Source organism: Rhinolophus ferrumequinum, chromosome 13 (genome assembly GCF_004115265.2).
Source record: "Rhinolophus ferrumequinum isolate MPI-CBG mRhiFer1 chromosome 13, mRhiFer1_v1.p, whole genome shotgun sequence".
Taxonomy (NCBI): domain Eukaryota; kingdom Metazoa; phylum Chordata; class Mammalia; order Chiroptera; family Rhinolophidae; genus Rhinolophus; species Rhinolophus ferrumequinum.
Window position 1 is genome coordinate 27804423 of NC_046296.1, and position 21554 is coordinate 27825976.

Genomic DNA, 21554 nt, shown 5'->3' on the forward strand with positions numbered 1-21554 from the left:
TAAATTTTTAAGCTTTGAAGAAACCACTGTATTATAAGATTTAGGAAAGAGAACGACGTTTTGATCTTTATACTCTATTGCCTGGCACTTAATGAGCATTCAATTAATGTTTTACTCCCAATAAATGGGAGATGAGAGGTGTGAACAGAGTGTAGGGTGTTCTTTCAAGAGAACAACATACTTGTTCTTTAAAGAGAGGAGAAAAGATGGTGACTGTAGCTATGAAGCGATATGGAGTTATGGGAGGAAATTTTTAAAGTGAGAATTTAAGTGTGCTTAGAAGTTGTAGGAAATGAGCCAGCAGAGATGATAAGTTTGAAAAAACAAGTGAAGCTAAGAAATGGGCGTTGAATATATACATCGTAGTTATTAGAACGTTTTTCAAACCGTTTATAAAATTATAGCAAGACTGCCCAGGAAACTGCTTTATTGTATTTTTTATGATGTTTCCATGGGTGGAAGTAGCAGAAATTTATGCCAATATAAAGGAATTTGTTAGTCCACAAGTGTTGCATTCAGAGTCAGACCCTAGCACATCCAAACTCCTCAGCCACTGCTTTGACATTGTCAACCATTCTTTTCCTCTCCACTGAATTGTAACTTCACTTTCCAGTTTAGACTATGCACTCAAGGTAACCAAATCTCCTCTCACTTATTTGCTTCTGTTTATATAGTCATCCCTCAACTATCATCAAGGACTTGGGTCCAGGGCACCCCGCAGATAACAGAATCTTTGGATGCTCAGGTCCCTTATATAAAATGGCATAAAACAATAAATACAGTCATCCCTTCATATCCACAGATTCCAAACCGCAGAGTCCCACCCATAGATCCCAAATACTGTTTTCCATCCACCTTTAGTTGAATCCGCAGGTATGAAACCTGCAGTTACAGAGGACCAACTGTACTCTTTCCTTTAGGTGATGCTGGGAATACAGACTGTAAATCATGCATTTTTAAAAAACTTACACCATTCTGTAGTTTTTTCCTTAGTATCTTTAATGCCCTTTAAATTTAAATCTTTATGAGTGGGAAGTATATCTTTTATTTTTGTCTATATAAATCTAATACAGAGTGTTTTCTGTTAACTGATAAACAGAAGCCTGCCGCCAGAATAGTGCTCCATTTTCCTTAACATGAAGCTAAAAGACATAAATATGTTAATGCCCTTTCAGATCTTGTTCTCCTGCTCCTAATAAAAATAGTACAAAATGCTTCATTTGGGTTTATTTCAAAAGGAATAGCCAGATTAAACAAAAATAACATATTTTATTTACATATTATGTTGAGATTGTCTGTCGTTACGCACTAACACGTGGTTTGTCCAATGATTTGTATAAACGTTCCATTCCTTAAAATTGTAGGCTACGGACGGTTAATGACTAGCAAATAGAGTTGTTTTGTACTTATTTTAATATATAGAGTCTCTGTGCCTATTGCTGTACATTAAATATATGAAGTGATTCTAAGATGTCACTGTGTTCAGTTTTTAAAGTTACTGCCATTGTTTTGTGTAAATCATTTCAGGTTTTAAGGAAGTCAGTGATCATTCAAACGACACAGAGAGCTATGAGTACGACTTGATAGGAGTGACTGTTCACACAGGAACAGCAGATGGTGGGCACTATTATAGTTTCATCAGAGATATAGTCAACCCACATGCTTACAAAAATAATAAATGGTGAGTTTTAAATGTTTTATTCTTGGGATTTTTAAAAAATCTTTTTGTTTTTCAAATATTTGTTTTTATGTCGATTTCTCTTCAGATATATTTTCTGATTTTAGTTTTCTAAAAATTTTCTATAAAGTTAGGGAAAGGGGTTAGACAACATTTTTAAATGAAAGTGACTTTCAAAAGATAGTACAAATTAATTGTTTTTAAACTGTATGGATCTCCAGGCTCTTGAGAATTTGATAAGTGCTTCCCTGAGAAAAATGAACACAAAGTTGTGTGCACAACTTTATATTCATAAACAATATTGCACCTTCCAAGTCTTATATGTGTTCTCATTTTAGAACTATTGTTTACTGAATGCCTTCTATAGGATGGCCACAAAACACTTACATATTATAGTTTGAAGTTTACCAACGTGCTCTACTCTCTTCACTTTACCTTTCCCCTTAGACACACACATTCTGTTTTTATTATCTTTTATCAAGTTAATGGTTGGAAATCATTAAATCAATCCTTAATAACTGATTTTGGTCTACAGATGTTAGGTAGACTCTCATGTATAGAGACTATATCTGTGCTACTATGCATTGTTCTGAGTGTTTGGGATATTGCTTTGAACATTTACATTGGTAAATTGATCTGCAGTTTTGTTCAACTGTTTCTCACTCTTGAAGCCATCATGTCCATGATACCGTAAATGTATTCTGAATCTTTTTTGATAATAAATTTTTAAATGGCATCTTTACCTTTGGAAGTTCTCTCATCTCTTAATCTTTTTCTGTCCAATAACTTCACATGTTAATCTTTATGTAAATTTTTTTTAATGAACTTGTATTACTCCTAGGTTATAAATAGATTTTCAAATTTTAGGGTACTTACGGCTATGTTGTTAAAGTCCCAATTTCTAGTGATTAGAGTTGTCAAAACAAAAGGCTTATTTAGAATTTCCGTTTGATCAACATTTATAATAAATCAGTATATAATCCAAATATTTTTCAAATAGGCATAATATAGAGATACTTAGTATGTATATACTTGATTAACACTATATCCTCTGTTTTAGGTATCTTTTTAATGATGCTGAGGTAAAACCTTTTGATTCTGCTCAACTTGCCTCTGAATGTTTTGGTGGAGAGATGACAGTAAGTTTTATTTAGAAATTTTAAATGGTTTGTGACTTTCCAAATGCTTTGCAGTATCATCAAATCCAATAGCAGGATCATTCAACTTTCTTTAATCACTATGATTAAATCTAACAGTTATTCAAGTGGCTTTTATTAAAAGTTCAGTATGTTTGTAGTATATATTAAACAGAAATATTTTAAAAATTACTATTTCTGCCTTCAACTGATGAAGGTTAAGACTTAAAATTAAAAAAATAAATAATAGTATAGGAATTAATTACTTTGCTGTGAGACATTATGATTGAATAAGTTGTTTTCTTGAATGCTTTGAGATTAGAGTCAAAAGAAATTACTGTTTATTGACTTACCTTCATAATTTTTGACAAGAAATTTGGCTTGTGCTGAACTTAAAGAATTGTTCATTTAGTGCGTTTTATAAAGTAGCAGCAACCTGGTTATTACTAGTGACTGTAGAAAAAGGTATCTGTTACATAATTAGCAGTAAGACATAAGAAAAAACAATGGGAAAAAAAGTAAAGACAATGAGGTTGGAGTCGTATTGTAATAAAATATCCTGTTGATTCTCACAAGTCAAGTATTAGTCATTTCCATTTCACAGATAAGCCCAGATAAACCGATTTTTCGTTTTAATACCTGTGTTTATTGTGAAATAACTGTTCATATGCTAGATTTTAATGAAGGACGTTTTTATTGCTCTTTGGTGCTCTTATGTACTATTCTGAATAGAAAAGGAAAAGGAGGAAAATTGCTAATACTTAGGAAATAGAAGGAATAGAAGGAAGTAAATAATGAATTAATGATGAAAGCCATCATTAAACCATTGTATTGCTAGATGTTATTCCTAGGATATTTCCTAAAATGAGAAAAAAGTAAACTTTGCAAAGCTCTTCTTTTAAAAGATAAAATGGACTTGCAAGTCCATTTTATTTTCTTATGCTTGATATATTTTAGTAAAGTACCTTAAAATGTGTTTTGAATCTGTTTTCTAGTACTCTTAGCCAAAACTATTCAGGATTTTTATAAATGTAATCATATTTGAAAACTATTTACAAAGTTACTGCAAAGTATTAAATAGCTTTTTACTGAAATACTTTATATATAAATATAGCTGAGTATACCCATTTTTCTAAAGAAGGAAAACTTATTTTTTTAAACAGACCAAGACCTACGATTCTGTTACAGATAAATTTATGGATTTCTCCTTTGAAAAGGTAACCATTTCTTTCATACATAATTTCACATTGTTTTCTTTCTTCCATGTTGTCTGCTTTTATAGTCATATTTTCTCAAAATGAAAATATATATATTTTTTTCCCTCTTAAAGACACACAGTGCATATATGCTGTTTTACAAACGCATGGAACCAGAGGAAGAAAATGGGAAAGAATACAAATTTGATGTTTCATCAGAATTACTAGAGGTATAAGTTAATTTAACTTTAGAACAATTTTAAAGCATATTTAAGTATTTATGTAAGTAATAATAGTACTATAAGAACAGGCTATGACAACATTAGGATCTGTAATCCAGGGTAGACCTATATACGAATAGTCTTGGTATATGATAGGTGAATGAAATTAAAGGGAGTGGAAAATAATTATTACTAACATTGAAGAAAAATAAGAAAAGTAAAATAGTTACCTTTTTAGGGCAACCTCACAAGTAACTTGTATGATTGGCAATGCTCTTATTGGATTGGTGATGGGATTGCAAGTGTTCCCTCTCTTTCACTTCATGTTGTACATGAATGTACAGTGTATGTTTATTTGAAATATGTATTTTATATATTAAAAAGTGTCATTTGTACTTGAGCTTTTCTTTGTTTCATAATGTCGTAATAGGTAATGTTACTTTAATGTTTTAAGATTTATATTAACGTATTCACCACTCAGTGTATGTTGTGGCAATGTTATAAATTCAGTTAGCCATATAAAAAGTCAATCTCCAGAAAGGTATACCCAATAAAAATGTACTCTTCCACTTAGACAATTCCGTTTTTACTATTTAATTGATCGATTGGTATTTGCATTGTTGTGGCCAAACCTCTAAGACTGAGTGGATGTTGTTTCCCAAACAAACACTCTTAACTACTATCTTGCCTACCCATAAAATTACGGATAAAAAGCCAAGAATATTGTCTTCTTTAAATCCTTGAATTGGATTTACCAAAAAAATTAAGTTCTTCACTAGATTTCAAGACATTAGACTCATCTTTGTGTACAAATATTGATTTCAACCATCATAATTAAAATTAAATGTATTATAATCATAATTAATGTATAAGACTTTATGCACCCAAAGTATTCAGACAAATCTAGACCTTGTTCTAAATGAGGACTCAATAGTATTTAATGACAACCAGCCCACTTGTGAAGTAAAATGAAATTTTAATAAATTTCAATTGACGTATATTGTTCATTTACATCAGTGGTTCATAGAAGTCTTTATATGCTTAAAAATTATTGAAAACTTTAGAGTTTTTAAAAAATACTAGTTTTAACGTGGTTACATCAATGTTTACCATATTAGAATTTAAAACAAATTTCTTAAATTTGTATTCATTTAAAAAAATTAAAAATGATGGAATTAGGGTAAGCTAATTTTTATGAAAAAATATTTTTCATAACAACCCCATTCAGTGAGAAAAATGGCCCTGTTTTACTTTTTTGCAAATCTCTTTAATATCTGATTTAATAGAAGGTATCTTTGAGTCTCATAACAGATTCTGTATTTGGTCTGTTGTGATCGCGTTCATCATTCAGCACTCTGGAAAACTCCTTTGTATGCTTAGGATAGAATGAGAGTAAAAACAAGTCCAGTAACATCATAGTATTATTAAGAAAATTGTTTTAACCTTATAGACACCGTAAAAATGCCGCAGAGACATCCTCAGCTATGAACCGTTCTTTGAGAAACACTGATTTACATTTTGACTAAAAGGAATCCCACACCTTTGCTTGTTGTACTAATAAAAACAAACTGAACTACGTTAGAATATTCTGGATTGCAGACCTAAACCAGCCATTTGTTCCTGTCATTGTTTCAGCTTGTTAATTTAAAATAAGTTTGCCTGCATATACATTTTACTAAAAAAATAAGTAAAAATATAATGCTGTGTTACTTAACAGTAATACAGATATTAGATATAAACTAAAATTTGGTCCTGTAGATTTGTACAGTTAAAATATAGCTAATAGCAGACTTTCTCAAAAGGTAAACAGAAAATTTTAGAACCATAAAATATATTAAGTATAAAGTAAACAAACATAAATTAGAGTGACTGATAAGAATAAAATAAGTTCTCAGAAAGGGTAGTTGAATCCATAGTACTGGGGAAGGTGAACAGGAAATGTGACCTTAAGCTTTGACTTGAAAGTTAGTGAGAGGTTAATCATGTGAAGAGTACTTCAAGCAAAGAGAACATCATATACAGTCCCCTGAGGAAGGAGAGCTTTTTGGCATGTTTCAGGAGCTGAGAGGTGACCTCTGTGGCTGTGATGACTAATAAGTAAAAGGAAGAGTGGCCCAAGATGAAGTTAGATGGGTATATAGAAAACACTTAGGAAAGTTCTTTCTGATCAATGTAGTGTAATAATTTCACACTTAGACACACCCAATTGGCTCCACATACATTGTATTGATACAAGGTAAAAAGGACCATCAAAAAGCAAGATGAATATTTCTGTAGAACAGACATGGAACAATTAAAGGCACTAAGTCTGGTGGAAACCATGGGACTTTACCATGGGGCTTTTGGTTGAAAGCATCTAATGGTGGTCAACGGTTCAGCTCTTACGGGGTAAAGAGGACAAAAATTATGACACAGGGTCTAGAGCCAAGTCCCTGGCTAGAAGCAGGAAGCTTAGGAAAGGCTCTGAATTGGGATGGGTGAATGCTGTCAAAACTCTTCCTTGTGGCTACAGTTTTATAGGAAGTTGTATGCCTAGAAATGCTAGAGGAGAAAGAACCCTGAAGCAAGGCCACGCAATGACTAGGTCTGTGATTTTCCAAATACAATGTGGAATAGAAGGTTATAACGCTAATACAAAGTTATAAGACCTGATTCTGGACTAGAGTAGTGGGCTGGGGGCGGGAGAGGCAAATAGACGTAGTTGAAAATATTTACAGGGATAAACACAGTAATATCAATGATCACAACATAAATTTGTTCCAGATAAAAATGATTTTATGGAACTAATTGACAATGACAAAGCATGTTTGGGGTATACAAAAAGATGAAGGAACATAAAACGTCAGCAGAGTAATTCTATGGGGCTAATGTCAGAAATAATCTTTTTTCTATGATTTTTATAATCATAGAAAATAATCTATAATATGATGATTTTTATAGAGTAAACAGGGAAATCACCTCTCATGTAGGTCTGCCAACCTGAATTAAAGTTCTATATTTTATTGCTTTTTAAACATAAACCTTTCTCTCATAACCTGTTCTTATCAAAATGGAATATAATGTAGTTTTATTTATTTATATATTTGGTCTTTAGACAGATGCGATTTCAGAGTTCTTTCAAAATCTTTTTTAAAAAACAATCACTTGAGGTAGCTAGATACGTAATGATAAATTAGAGCAGATTTAGTAGTTTACAGTACTTTCATATTCCATATACCTGGGGGAAAAATCAACATGAATTTTAAATGCATTTATTTTGGGTTTTGTTTCTTTTAGAACAAGTCTTTTTTGTCTAATAAAAATATTGGCAAAATTATGAAGCACATGCTTTCTGATACCTAATGTTACATTTTTTTTTCTTCAGTGGATTTGGCATGATAACATGCAGTTTCTTCAAGACAAAAACATTTTTGAACACACGTATTTTGGGTAAGTTTGGTAAATTTAGTAATACATTTTTTTGTTACACTTAAAATTTTATCTTGTAAGAATTTTAACTTATTATTATTAAATTCTAGGTTTATGTGGCAGTTGTGTAGTTGTATTCCCAGTACCTTACCAGATCCCAAAGCTGTGTCCCTAATGACAGCAAAGGTAATATCTAACCCTTAGATAATGTTTTCAAAATTGACTACTTTAAAATAATTAAATAGGTTTTTGCTTAATTTTATCTTTTCTTACAGTTAAGCACTTCCTTTGTCCTGGAGACATTTATTCATTCAAAAGAAAAGGTATGTGTTTTATTTTGTGAATTTTTACATCATTTATCAGATATCTTTTGGTTTTCATTATTTTTAGCTCAGAAGTCCTTATGCCTTCAGTGACTTCTTTCTTTTTCTTTTTTTAGCCCACAATGCTTCAGTGGATTGAATTGTTGACCAAACAGTTTAATAATAGTCAAGCAGCTTGTGAGGTGAGGTGAATAATTCAACAAACAATGCTTAAGATGCACCTTTTTGTTTTGTTTTCTTAGATGCTACAGCAAAATTGTTTTATCCATTATAAATTATAGGGAGCCTAGTGTAAATTGTTCCTAAAATTACTTGATAGCTGAAAGTTATAATTTATGTATCAAATCTGTTTCCCTGATTGAGTAATTGATTTTTAAGTTATTTAAAAATCCTTGGGTTCCATCCATGTAGTTGAAGGAAAAAGTATAGAAATTTCAAAAGACTACCAGATGTTTCTTAACCACTTTTGAATGTTATCAGAAAATACTTAAAAATGTATATCTCCTCTCCCCTGAGAAAAAAATGCATATATCCCAGTATATTAGTTTAATTTATGTCTAATTTTATTTCCTCCCATGTTTCATTATGAGAGAGACATATTCCTAAGGGATAATCTGCTCACAGATAATGATCACTTAACCATATTGCCATCTTAGTATCATTTATCATTTTTAATTAGCTCTCAAAGGGGTGTTAATCTTCCTAGGAATTCAAGTCTTACAAATTTCAAAGGTGGGAGATAGCAGCATAGTATGCAATGGATAAAAACAGTTGGAAGATTTTTTTATAGAAGGTCATCTAATCATGCCTCGTAGCAGTGAAATAGAATTTGATTATTGAAAATTTCAAATACAAAGGCATAATTTTTTGAAACTTTATAATGAACATTTTAAAACATGCACAAAAGTAGAAAGATACGATGCACTCATGTACCTATCACCCAATTTCAACAAATAGTAACATTCTTTTGTTTTCATTTATGCCTTTTTGAGCTGAAGTATCTTAAAGCAAACCCATCCATATCCATAAATGCTCAGTAGGTATCTCTAATGGATGAGGATTTAAAAAATAAGTATAACATGCTTCCATTCATTCCTAGGAGCAATTCCTTAACATCCAGTATCTATTCAGTTTTATCTAATTGTCTAAAAAAAAAGTTCTTTTGATGGTGTATTTAAATTAGTATTCAAACAAGGCCCGCATTTTGTACTTATCTCTTAAACCTCCCTTCATCTATAACACTTTCTTTTTTTTTCTCTCTTTTCCACTTCATCATTTGTTCTGCAGGATTTTCCACATGCCGGTGTTGGCTGATTGCATCCTCCTGGTGTTATTTAACATTTTTCTATTCCCTTCCCATGTCATTTAAAAGCTGTTTCATAGATCCAAAGGGTGTATTAGGTCATAATTTGTTTTGTTGTATTTTTCTTTATAAATTTTTTATTTTAGTTTTTTCACTAAGGATTTGCCTCTGCAACTCGATCAGGAGTTAAAATTCTCTTCACTTGTTAGTAATTGTGTATAAGCATAACTAGGCAGTACAATTTAATAGTGGAGTTAAATATGTAATTAACAGATATCTTGAAATCAATGGGAAATTGTTCTTAGATAAAGAAGCATGTGTTTGGTTATTGAGAAAGCATAACTTGTTTTTAAACAGAAAATAAATCATACTCAGATCATATTATTAATGGGAACAAAAGAAGCTCTAGTATGACATTTATGAGGACTAAAAGGAAAAGAGTATTCCATTTTATTGTGATAAGTACTGTAGGTTGCCATCAAGTGTAAATGGCATCTGTGGTTTAAATGGCATCCATGGAAATATGTAATAAGACGATCCTGGTTATGACTCTAAAAATTTCTAAAAATTGAGGAATCTCCTTTGGTAAGAACTTACAATAATTGAAACATTGACTAGAAGTTAAATCCTTATGTAATTTTTATCTCATTTAACAAGTACTGGTTGCATGTTAAAATTGCACTATTTTTTTTACAGTGGTTTTTGGACCGCATGGCTGATGATGACTGGTGGCCAATGCAGATACTAATTAAGTGCCCTAACCAAATTGTGAGACAGGTGAGAAAAAATTTATTTGAAAAAGTGGCTTTCAAATTAATTATTCTAAATTTGCCTGTGAATATGTCTTCACCCAGCTTTTAAAGTAGCTTGAAAAGATGGACCTCTTATAAAAGTCATTTTACTATTGTTTTCACGAATCTCTTTTAGCAAATCAATTATCATTCCAATCAAGTGATTTAAATCCTTCAGATTTCATGGTTGTAGGAAGATAGATATAAACCTATTCTCTTAGATTCTGTTATGATTGCTTTATAAGTTGTACTGATTCTTTTTCGGATCCTTAGATATTCTAACCATGATAGGGTTCTGAAATGGCCTTGAAAGTGAAATGAATAGTACATATAGGTTCTGAACTGTCACATGAATATTTGTTTTCCTAATTGGAAAATTTAGACAAGGAAAATGTAAGTATTACTTTGTTTTCATTTATGACACAAAACCAAAAATTTGACCTGAAATATGCCACTTTCCAGTTCTTATTGAGATAGAATTCTTATATCATAAAATTCACCAAAACCTTTCAAAGTGTAAAATTTAGTGTTTTTTTAGTATATTCTCAAATTTGTGCAACCATCATCTATCTAATTTTATAACACCCCAGAAAGAAGCCCCATACCTGTTAGCAGTCACTTCTCATTCTTATTTTATCCTGTCTTCTCTCCAACCCCTGGCAACTACTAATCTACTTCTGTTTCTACGGATTTGCCTATTCTGACCATTTCATATAAATGGAATCATGCAGTATGTGGTCTTTTGTGACTGGTTTCTTTGTCCTAACAGTGTTTTCAAGATTTATCAATGTTGTATCGTGTATTTGTACTTCATTTCCTTTTTTTCCCCCAAATCATTTTCCATTGAATGGATATTCCAAATTTTGTTTATCCATTCATCAAATGATGAAGATTTATGTACAAATATTTGTGTAGACATATGTCTTCAAATTTTTTTTGATACATACCTAGGAGTGGAATTCTTAGGTCATACGGTCACTTTATGTTTAAAGTTTTTAGGAACTACCAAACTGTTTTTCATAGTTTCTGTACCAGTTTATATTCCCACTAGAAATCTATGAAGGTTCTGGTTTTCCTACATCTTCTTCAACATTTGTTATACTGTCTTTTTTATTTTTGCCATCCTAATGGGTGTGAAGAACTAGTATCTCATGGTGGTTTTGGTTTTCATTTCCCTAATAATTAATGATATCAAACAACTTTTATGTGCTTATTGGGCATTTCTATATCTTATTTAGAGGCTCTTCTCTAGTTAAGAGGGTTTTGTGAAGCTTTGTTGTTGGTATTCTCTATTACTGAAACTTACTGTTGTTGTTTTCTCTTATTATAAAACCGAATACTGTTTTTCAAGCGAACTTCACCTTACATCTTCAGTCTGTAGTTGAGACTCCAGGAAAACTTTAGAATGTCAAAATATAATCTGGGAAAAATGTAAATGGATGACAGAGAATTTTGAATCTTGTTAATTTTTCAATATCTTTGCTATCTGATGTGAGTTGGCCCTTGGGTTGTTACATCTTTTCATTTATAGATGTTTCAGCGTTTGTGTATCCACGTGATTCAGAGACTTAGACCTGTCCACGCTCATCTCTATCTACAACCAGGAATGGAAGATGGGTAAGAAGTGCCTTTTGAACATTTTATATTTAAACTTTTTGATGATCTGCTTACAAAGTATTTTTAAATATCCACACTGAAATATCTAGGTGCTTCTATTTAAAAATAATCTATAATAATACAAATCAAGAAGGAAAAACTTTGTTTTATTTTTAATTAAGTATAGCTTCAAAAGTCCTCTACAAATAACTGTGACTTCATCTTTTTTGTTTAGATTGATTTCGCCAGACATAATAATTGGAATCCGACTACTTATATTATTGTAATTGGTATTTATTATTACAAAGATGAAAGAGATAAATTCAGGTTTCAAAAAATATTTCTCCTCCCAGAATTTCTGTCTCCAGACTTCATACTTTCTCTAAATATATTAAATTATATTTTCAGGTCCGATGATATGGATGCCTCAGTAGAAGATATTGGTGGTCGTTCATGTGTCACTCGATTTGTGAGAACTCTGTTATTAATTATGGAACATGGTGTAAAACCTCACAGTAAACATCTTACAGAGTATTTTGCCTTCCTTTACGAATTTGCCAAAATGGGTGAAGAAGAGGTGAGGCTATATCTTGTTTACTTCTGGGATTATGTACCTATTTTCAGTATTTAAAACTTAATTGTTTTTATATTATATTTTTAAATCAATATTTTTATTTTTAGAGCCAGTTTTTGCTTTCATTGCAAGCCATATCTACAATGGTACATTTTTACATGGGAACCAAAGGGCCTGAAAATGTAAGTACAATTCTGTCTCATGTCAGGAATTTAAAGGCCATGTTTGCAAGTGTATCATGGAAAATCGTTAGATATCTGAGCTCTGTAAAGTCCTTTCTGGCCCCGACATTAGATAATTTTAAGGGTCTATGTTTGGTTGATATTTTTAATGGATATAGCAAGAGCAGAAACAGTCCAGTAATACATTTCACTGGTAAGGCCCTGGAACAAAGCAAATAAATTTAGGCAAAACGATGACCACTTACTTTGGTATTCTATCATTAGCATATTGTTTTGGTGACCATTTTTGTAGGCCAGATTTTTTTAAGCCCTTTTCCATTAAGTTTGTCAGAATCTTCCGAAAATTGAAGTAGCTGGTCTATTCATATATTACAATATTACATGAATTTGTGTTGTCTGTAATGACCACATTGGATTAAATGCTCTATTTGCCCTTTCTTATTTAATCCTTTTTGCAAACCTAAGAGGTAAATACTTTTGTTATCTCCATTTTATAGATGAGGAACTTGAGGCACAAAGACGTAAACTTGTTTTAGATCACAGTGAGTTGGGCTTTCATCCTTGGTCGGACTCCTGACCTAACCTGTTAACCACTGTGTTGTAATGCTTCTCAGAATATGAATGGTTACTATTTAATTCTAGCCTATATGGCTGCTTGTTTTAGATGGCTTTTCTTTTGCTTTTGTTAGGTCATAAAATCTGTTTAGTCTCTTGCATTTTAAAGCCCAAGTGAATATCTCTTTGAAATACCTACTATTTGGGTTACCTGAAAACTGCAAATGAGGATTCCTTAATTTGTGTAACTGGCAATTTTACTAAATAGAAAATACTGTTTTATCATACTCAGATATATTTTGATCCTGATTTATCTTCCAAGAAGAGACTTGCCTATACGAAAAAAAATTATTAAAGGATTTATCCCTTTAGGTATAGTAAATAGTCCCAGTGTTGAGAATCATTGCTCTTTACAGTTCTGCCTATTAGGTCTAAAATTGTCTTGAATGTGGTTTAGACTTTTAAAAGTTAGGGTTAAGCTTTTGAGTGGTTGTTTTTCATGATACTGCTGCCACCATCTACCCTGGATAGTTATATAAAACAATCATGTTATGTGCTCTCAAGATATTGTTGAAACTAATATTGCATTAAAATTGGATTTTGTTCTTCTGTAGCCTCAAGTTGAAGTGTTGTCAGAGGAAGAAGGGGAAGAAGAGGAGGAGGAAGAAGATATCCTCTCTCTGGCAGAGGAAAAATACAGGCCAGCTGCCCTTGAAAAAATGATAGCTTTAGTTGCTCTTTTGGTTGAACAGTCTCGCTCAGAAAGGTGAAATGTTTCAACATTCAAAATGCTTAAAGCATGTTTGCTTTTATTCTTTTTACATAATTGTTTCACCACTGTTAATGCAGTAGCTTTTGTTATTTAATTCTTTTTATATAATAACACCACTATTCATCAACCCTTGTAGCATAAGTATTTCAATTTTTTGTATCAAACTCTTAACTTTGCCTGAGTCATGTTAGAAATATACATTGGAGAAATTATACAGTAAAATATCTAGCAAAATTATATGTGCATTCATCCTTTAACTTAGCAATCTCATTTCTAAGAATCTATCCCCAATATATAGAAAGATGTATGCGCAGTGCTATTTATTGATGCAGTGTCTGTAATAGCAGAAGACTGGAAATGTCCACCAAGAGTGGACTAGTTGAAACACAGGGCGTCCACTCAATAGAGTACTCTGTAGCCGCAAAAAGGTAGTATGGAATATATCTGTACTATCTTGGAGAAATCTTTAAGATAAATATATTACTAAGTGAAAAAAAAGCAAGGTAGGGAAAAGTGTATATAGTATGCTACTTTTTAAGAAAGGGGAGGCTATGAGAACAAGAGAGAGTGTGAGAGCGGGCTTGTGTGTGTGTGTGTGTGTCTGTCCCTACGCCTGCATTATTCATTGATCTCCTATTTGTGAATTTGCCTGCTTGCTAAAATTTATTCGTAATCCCAAAATCAGTGCTTAAGAAGCTTTTATAGTGATTCATGGACTGCAGAATGTACATGTGCAGTGTCGCAAAAAAAATGGAGTTGCATATTATATACTTCCGTAGCTGAGGTCAAACATGGTGACACTCTGCCTTCCTGTTTCAGTTCTCATATTGTAAACAAATGTCCTTTTTGCGGTATATGCTACAATTTCCACATTTATGCTTTTTGGTGGTGATTTGGCTGTTTAAAATGGCCACCGTGCATAGTGTTAAGTGCTCCAAAGCTCAAGAAAGCCATAGTGTGCCTTAGGGAGAAAATTAACATGTTAAGTTGGCTTCATTCAGCTGTGAGCTGTATAGTGCTGTTTGTTATGAGTTCAATGCTGTTGAATCAATATATATTAAATAAGATATCGTTAAACAGAAACACATAAAACAAGGTAACATCAATACCGATTGGTTGACAAAGATGTTGTGACTAGAGGCTCATAGGAAATTAACCCTGTATTTCACAAACAGTAATTGAATTATTCACTTATTTGGTGTTTGCAGCACTTTATAGAACACAAGTACTACAAATAACAAGCATTGACTGTATTTCTTAAAATTGAAGACTAAATCAAAAACAAAAAATTTCCTGTGGTTGGAGGAGGGGAAAATGGACTGGAGGGGAAAGGAATGAAAGCTTGACTTCTTAGAATATACATTATTTTCTGTTTTAGATTTAACTTGGGCATCATGGAAATGTTTCATATAATTATAAATAAATTAATAAATTGCAATCCGTAAAAATCAAAAGCAGACTGAAATAAATGAACCTATTTATGTTGAGCTGATGGCATAGCCACTAGAGAGGAATTAAAGTAACTTTAGAGCACATTAATTTAACTGTAAATTGCTAGTAGGATGTACCTGGAAGACAAAAATAATTGTAAAATCATCCTTAATTATTGGTGGTAGTATAATTGGAATTATTATCCCGAAACTCTGTATATTATAGAATAAAACAAGTAAGATAATGTTATTAGAAACCAAGATTTTCAGCAAAAGACAAAATACAAATATAGGGTTTTTATATAGCACCTTTAAGAATGAATTTGGAAATATCAGTAGAATTCATGTTGTATTTTTATCTTGAGCAAACAAAAATACATTACATAACTTCCATTTTCTGAAAAGGCCTAGAAATCCTGTCCAACTCAGAATCATTGAGTACCTCTGGCATCTGGCTTATAGTCTCTAGATACCATTTCCCAGTGAAAAACATCAAGGGTCTTAGGAAATATGGCCAATTCCAGGGCAAGAAATGAATGGGAAGTTGGGAATGTTTTGTCATTCTGTAAAGCAGAGGTTATCAAAGCCTACTGAGGTCATGTTAAAAGACCTCAAGAACCAACTTGAACAAGTTTCTACTGGTCATAGATTGGGCAACCTGAGCATTAATAATAATGGTAATAACTATAAGTGGACTAAAACACATGACCGATGTTTAAATCCATGAGTTCATAATGATGCCTTAAAACAAGTTTTAAAAACTTATTGACAACCTTTGGAGTATATTAGATAACCAAGTCATAATTTTGGAAACCTATTAATAGAGGAACAATATTAAGCATTTATCTTTACCTGCAAGAGTTATACCACGTGGCAACCAAATGGTAAGTGAGAGGAAGTTCATCATGAAAGGTATTTGAGCTGATAAACGAGCACGTAATCTGGAATTAGAATATCAATATTTTGCACCCCAAATGAAATAATGTATCTAGGAAGTGATCATCATTGGCTGAAAACATTACAAAAAGAGAGACAAATTTTCATTGTGTGCCTCCTAATGAAATCCATACCACCACCTATAAAGTATTCTTGATTAAAAAGTCAAACTTGGATTTGATCAAGTCTTTAGACCTAAATACCAGTTTGTAGGAAATACGGGGCTAGAGGAACATGTTAAAACAGCACTGCAAGGGTACAGTCAGCAAAATGGAAATGTGGGAAATTCTATAGGACAAACCACCTGCTTTCTTCAACAGATAAGTTGCAAGATGAAAACAAAATCGGAGGGGAAACCAATAGTCTAAAAGAGCTTTAAAAGACATTTCAGCCAATTGCAACAGAGGACTTTATTTTAATCCTGATTTAAACAAATTAAGTAAAAAAATTGCTTTAGAAACTTGAGGAAATTGTACACTGGATTTGTATGATAGTAGGGAATGGTTGATTTATTTCAGGTTTGAATAATGGTAGTGTGGTTATGTTTTTGAAATATGTTAGAGATTTATGGATTAAATGATAAAATATCTGCAGTTGCTTCAGAATAGTCCATATTGAGTGAGTAGGAAGTACAACTGAAACAAGACTGGCCACAAATTGGTAATTTGAAGCTGAATGATGGGATACTAACACTATTCTTTCTATTTTTGTACTAAAATTTTCTGTAATGAGTTTAAAAAGAAATGTACAGTGATTTTAAACTGGGAAGCGAAACTCTTCAAGTATTTCTTGTTAATTTCATTTTGCATTGAAGGTTCACATGTCAAAAAAGCTTTCTAAATTAAACCTATCCTAGTGTTATAACAAAATACTGAATTAATTAGATGGAACTGAAGTAGATTTGAGCTTCCATATGCCAATCCTGGAATCTTGGGAGATGGTCGAAAATATGTTTAGCAAGCAGTCTAGCTAGCAGAAAGTTCAGAGTTCATTTTATGATGATGAGTTGGTATAGTTGTAATTGAATCGACAATTTTGATGAGTATCATGATAGAAATAGCTATAAAGTAGTACAGAGGGAAGAAAAACTTATTTCCACTAATGTTTTCTTTCAGGCATTTGACATTATCTCAGACTGACATGGCAGCATTGACAGGAGGAAAGGTAATACCTTCTCTGAATTAGATCACTGGATAATCAAAAAAATGACAGTTCTTAAATAAGCAACTTTTGCTTTTAACAGGGATTTCCCTTCTTGTTTCAACATATTCGTGATGGCATCAATATAAGACAAACTTGTAATCTGATTTTCAGCCTATGTCGATACAATAATCGACTTGCAGAACATGTAAGTGCTGAGAAACAGTCTTAAAAAATTTTTTGTTAATTTTGAAAAAAATATTCTGAAATTCTCCTTTCTGTTTTAGATCGTATCCATGCTTTTCACATCAATAGCAAAATTGACTCCTGAGGTATGTAGACGTTTGTTAATTCATGTTTTTAGAACTACCAGCAGTATTGATGACAGTGCTTTCAAATGAACCTTTGTAATTGTCCTTGAAAAAAATGTTATTGTGGTGCCCCTGTAACATGATAGCCTGTTTTTAAGTATGTAGTTTGAATAAACTGAGTTAGCTCTTCATGTTTTATCACAAGTGTAATTTTTTCAATAAAATGTAAATTTACGTGTAGGTTCAACATGTCAGTGAAACCTAGAAACTAAGCTTTGAAGTTGTTTGGTTTTAAGTTTATATCATAATTGTGCATAAGAAAAAGTATACTAACCAAAACACTGCATAGATGGGAAGTATACGAAAATGGAACACAATAGTGTACAAAAATATTTTTGTAAAATGGAAATTTACAGCTACTTTGATAATACATGTCAAATATTAATACAGGGCCGGCCCAGTGGCTCAGGCAGTTAGAGCTCCATGCTCCTAACTCCGAAGGCTGCCGGTTCGATTCCCACATGGGCCAGTGGGCTCTCAATCACAAGGTTGCGAATTCAACTCCTCGAGTCCCACAAGGGATGGTGGGCTCCGCCCCCTGCAGCTAAGATTGAACACGGCACCTTGAGCTGAGCTGCCTCCAGGATGGCTCAGTTGGTTGGAGCACAGGCTCTCAACCACAAGGTTGCCATTTTAATTCCTCGAGTCCCGCAAGGGATGGTGGGCAACGCCCCTGCAACTAAGATTGAACACAGTACCTTGAGCTGAGCTGCCTTTGGGATGGCTCAGTTGGTTGGAGTGCGTCCTCTCAACCACAAGGTTGCCAGGTTCGACTCCCGCAAGGGCTGGTGGGCTGTGCCCCCTGCATCTAGGAACGGCAACTGGACCTGGAGCTGAGCTGCACCCTCCACAACTATGGCTGAAAGGACAACAACTTGAAGCTGAACAGCCCCCTCCACAACTAAGATTGAAAGCACAACAACTTGACTTGGAAAAAAAGTATATATATATTAATACAAATTATATCTTCGAGATCAAAGGTGGCTACAGGAAACTTTTAGTCTAAAATTTTCTATAAACATGGTTGTTTCATAAACAAGAGTTTTGATTTTTTCTTTTTCCCCAAATTGACATGACATCCAGAGAAATACATGTCTTCTGTTACATGTGGTTTCCATGCAATTGACTTTGTATTCCTATCTGATCCTGCTGCTTTATTATAGTTCAAGTTCACATGCGGGAGTACCAAGCGCTGTAAACCTAATACAGCAGATTTAAATGTGATACATAACAAAAGTTACATGTGTTTCTTTTCTGCTGAAAGAGATGGGTTCAAATAGGTCTAAATGCAAAGTCTTGCATGTCTTTTACAGGCAGCCAATCCTTTCTTTAAATTGTTGACTATGCTAATGGAGTTTGCTGGTGGACCTCCAGGAATGCCTCCCTTTGCATCTTACATTCTGCAGAGGATATGGGAGGTAAGTCTTGCAGCAGATGTTTCAGTATTTATTTTTCTGAGGATTTTATTTGTCTAATACAGTCACTACCATTTTAAGTGCCAGTTTCTTCCAACTTAGGTAACCCAAAATAGATTTAGTAAGTTACAGGAAAGAAGGGACACTTTAGTCAGAAGGTCTGAGGGAAAAAAGAGTTCTTAGCTAGTCTCCCAGATGTTTAAGACTTTTCTCCTAGAATCACAAATAGCCTTTAGCTAATCTGAGGTTCTCACTCCCCTAACATCAAAAAAAGATAAAATTATGGAAGCCCATTTGACAAAATGGTGGAGGAAGTACCAACCACTTCCTTTCTTCCAGAGTTACTACTGAAGTCACAAAATTTTTCCTTAGTGAGTGTTGGAAAAGCCCGCTTTCCAGACCAGCGGTCAGCAAACTTTAACCAGCCAGGTAGTAAATATTTTAGGCTTTGTGGGTTATATTGTCTCAGTTGGAACCACTCAGCTGCTGTTGTAGCATAAAACCAGCCATGGACAATACATAAATGAGTGGGTATAGTTGTACTCCAATAAAAACTTCGCAAAATCAGGCAAGTCACAGAATTTGACCTTGCAAGCCATAGTTTTCCAAGCTCTACTTTAGATTCCTGAGATTCCATTTTCCCATGGGAAAAAAAAATCTCCCAGCAGTGCGGTGAGCTAGTTTTCATTCTCGTTTATGTAGTAACAGATTGAACAAACAATAAGAAACATAAAGATGAGAAACTAGAGAGAATTAAAAGCACTTAAGAAGAAATTTACAAACTTAACAAGACCTAAAAGTCTTTGGTTTCTCTTATTGGTCTTACGTTAGAATCCTTAGTTATTTTTATTTTATTTTGTAAATTAATGACAAATTATCCTAAACATTTCCTGTTGATTGGTAAAAAAAGTAAGTCCTTTAAAAATGGGAAAAAACACAGTTGAAACTTTGTTAGGTTCTGGTTTTCCAAAAACTATTTTGACTTTAAGTGTTTAATGGTATATACCAAAAGTAAGTAAAAAAGTAACTGCTCATTCAGTTGGCTTTATATTCTGTTCTTATCGTTTTATTTGTAGGTAATTGAATACAATCCTTCTCAGTGTCTGGATTGGTTGGCAGTGCAGACACCGCGAAATAAACTGGCACACAGCTGGGTCCTACAGAATATGGAAAACTGGGTCGAGCGGTTTCTTTTGGCTCACAATTATCCTAGAGTCAGGACTTGTAAGTCAAATACTCAACAAACCATTTGTTGTTGTTCCAGGTTTTGTTTTTTGTTTTGTTCTTACAGTGACAACAATATGCCCACTATTGTATAATGCAAAGGCTCTTAGAGATACTGGTCTTAAAGGCCAACGTTGTATTAATATTTGGAAACCTATAGCAGTAAAACAAGCTGAGGGAAAATATTTACTGAAATTATGGGAGTTAAATTATAAACATCTTTATTACACAGGCCAGAAGAAAATAAACAAAGATCTTGGAAGACAAATGGACAAATACAAAATACAGATATTTCACAGAATAGAAAAATGCCTTGTAAACATAGAACATGTTCTCTTTTGATAGTATTCAAAGAAATAAAAATTAAAGTAGTTAATACTTTAAGTTTCTTTAATCATCAAAGTTTAATCAACAAAATCATATTTGGTAGCTGTCCACTGAGAGGGCATAGAATCAGTGACATTCCAGTAGCAACAAGCATATCAAACATACCCAGATGTCTTTCTAAACATCATTCTCCAGTAAAAAGAATCACAGCTCCTTGGAGAAATGGCTGATTCTAGGTTTGGGGCAGCTAATATACAAGATGAGTCTGGAGCATCTTGTAAAACCAGAAAGTAAAGTACTCAAAAACCAAAATGCTATCAAGTATGTCAAAGGGACATAGACCCAATCTGAAAGAGTTCCCAATGTCCAAAGCTGGAACAGTTTGAGTAAAAAAATAACTAACAAGCACTGGATTGCAACCCAAAGTATAATATAAATAATTCACGAGTCCATACTAATATAAATAAATGATTGAATAAATAAATGGAGAAGACATCTCCCATACAGAAAAAGGTCAAAAAAATGATGTACATTGTCTCCCTAGGGAGGTAGAATGTAATTCCCCACACCTTTTGTGTGAGCTTAGTGTCTTACTTTCAAAGGTAGAGTGTGGGGGGTTGGGGAAATAACTTTAACTGAAGAAACTTGACAAACATTAACTCTGCCAGGGGATTAAGGTTAGCATCGTACCTGAAAAGTCATGTTGATGCATGTACCATAGATATGATGTGATGCAAAGGGCACTCTAATTTTGCTGGTTGGCATTCCTGTCCTGACTTCTGAACATAAAAGAATTTAAAAACCTGAACCAAAAAAAGTTTTGTAGCTAGTTAAAACCTAATATTCATGACAGTGCTCAAGAAATGGCATTCTCATACATTGCAGGGACATTGTAAGTTAATGTTACTATTATGAAAGGCACTTTAACAATATGTACCAAGATCCTTGCAAGTTTCTGCCTGTTTTAGCTCAGTAG

The 21554-nt window shown here is 33.0% G+C and overlaps 1 protein-coding gene across 7 annotated transcripts in view; it reads left to right on the top strand.

Annotated features, from left to right (window-relative positions):
* USP34 (ubiquitin specific peptidase 34) overlaps positions 1 to 21554 on the top strand; it is a 209536-nt gene that overhangs the window by 161627 nt on the left and 26355 nt on the right. For all 7 annotated transcript variants that reach the window (XM_033125149.1, XM_033125154.1, XM_033125155.1 and 4 more), the window contains 18 exons: positions 1528 to 1681; positions 2739 to 2817; positions 3978 to 4031; positions 4145 to 4240; positions 7596 to 7660; positions 7750 to 7825; positions 7915 to 7962; positions 8079 to 8144; positions 9962 to 10042; positions 11588 to 11673; positions 12061 to 12229; positions 12334 to 12408; positions 13578 to 13729; positions 17217 to 17265; positions 17345 to 17449; positions 17529 to 17573; positions 18926 to 19030; positions 20104 to 20251. In XM_033125149.1, coding sequence (XP_032981040.1) covers positions 1528 to 1681; positions 2739 to 2817; positions 3978 to 4031; positions 4145 to 4240; positions 7596 to 7660; positions 7750 to 7825; positions 7915 to 7962; positions 8079 to 8144; positions 9962 to 10042; positions 11588 to 11673; positions 12061 to 12229; positions 12334 to 12408; positions 13578 to 13729; positions 17217 to 17265; positions 17345 to 17449; positions 17529 to 17573; positions 18926 to 19030; positions 20104 to 20251 — 1653 coding nt within the window. The remainder of the gene's footprint in view (positions 1 to 1527; positions 1682 to 2738; positions 2818 to 3977; positions 4032 to 4144; positions 4241 to 7595; positions 7661 to 7749; positions 7826 to 7914; positions 7963 to 8078; positions 8145 to 9961; positions 10043 to 11587; positions 11674 to 12060; positions 12230 to 12333; positions 12409 to 13577; positions 13730 to 17216; positions 17266 to 17344; positions 17450 to 17528; positions 17574 to 18925; positions 19031 to 20103; positions 20252 to 21554) is intronic.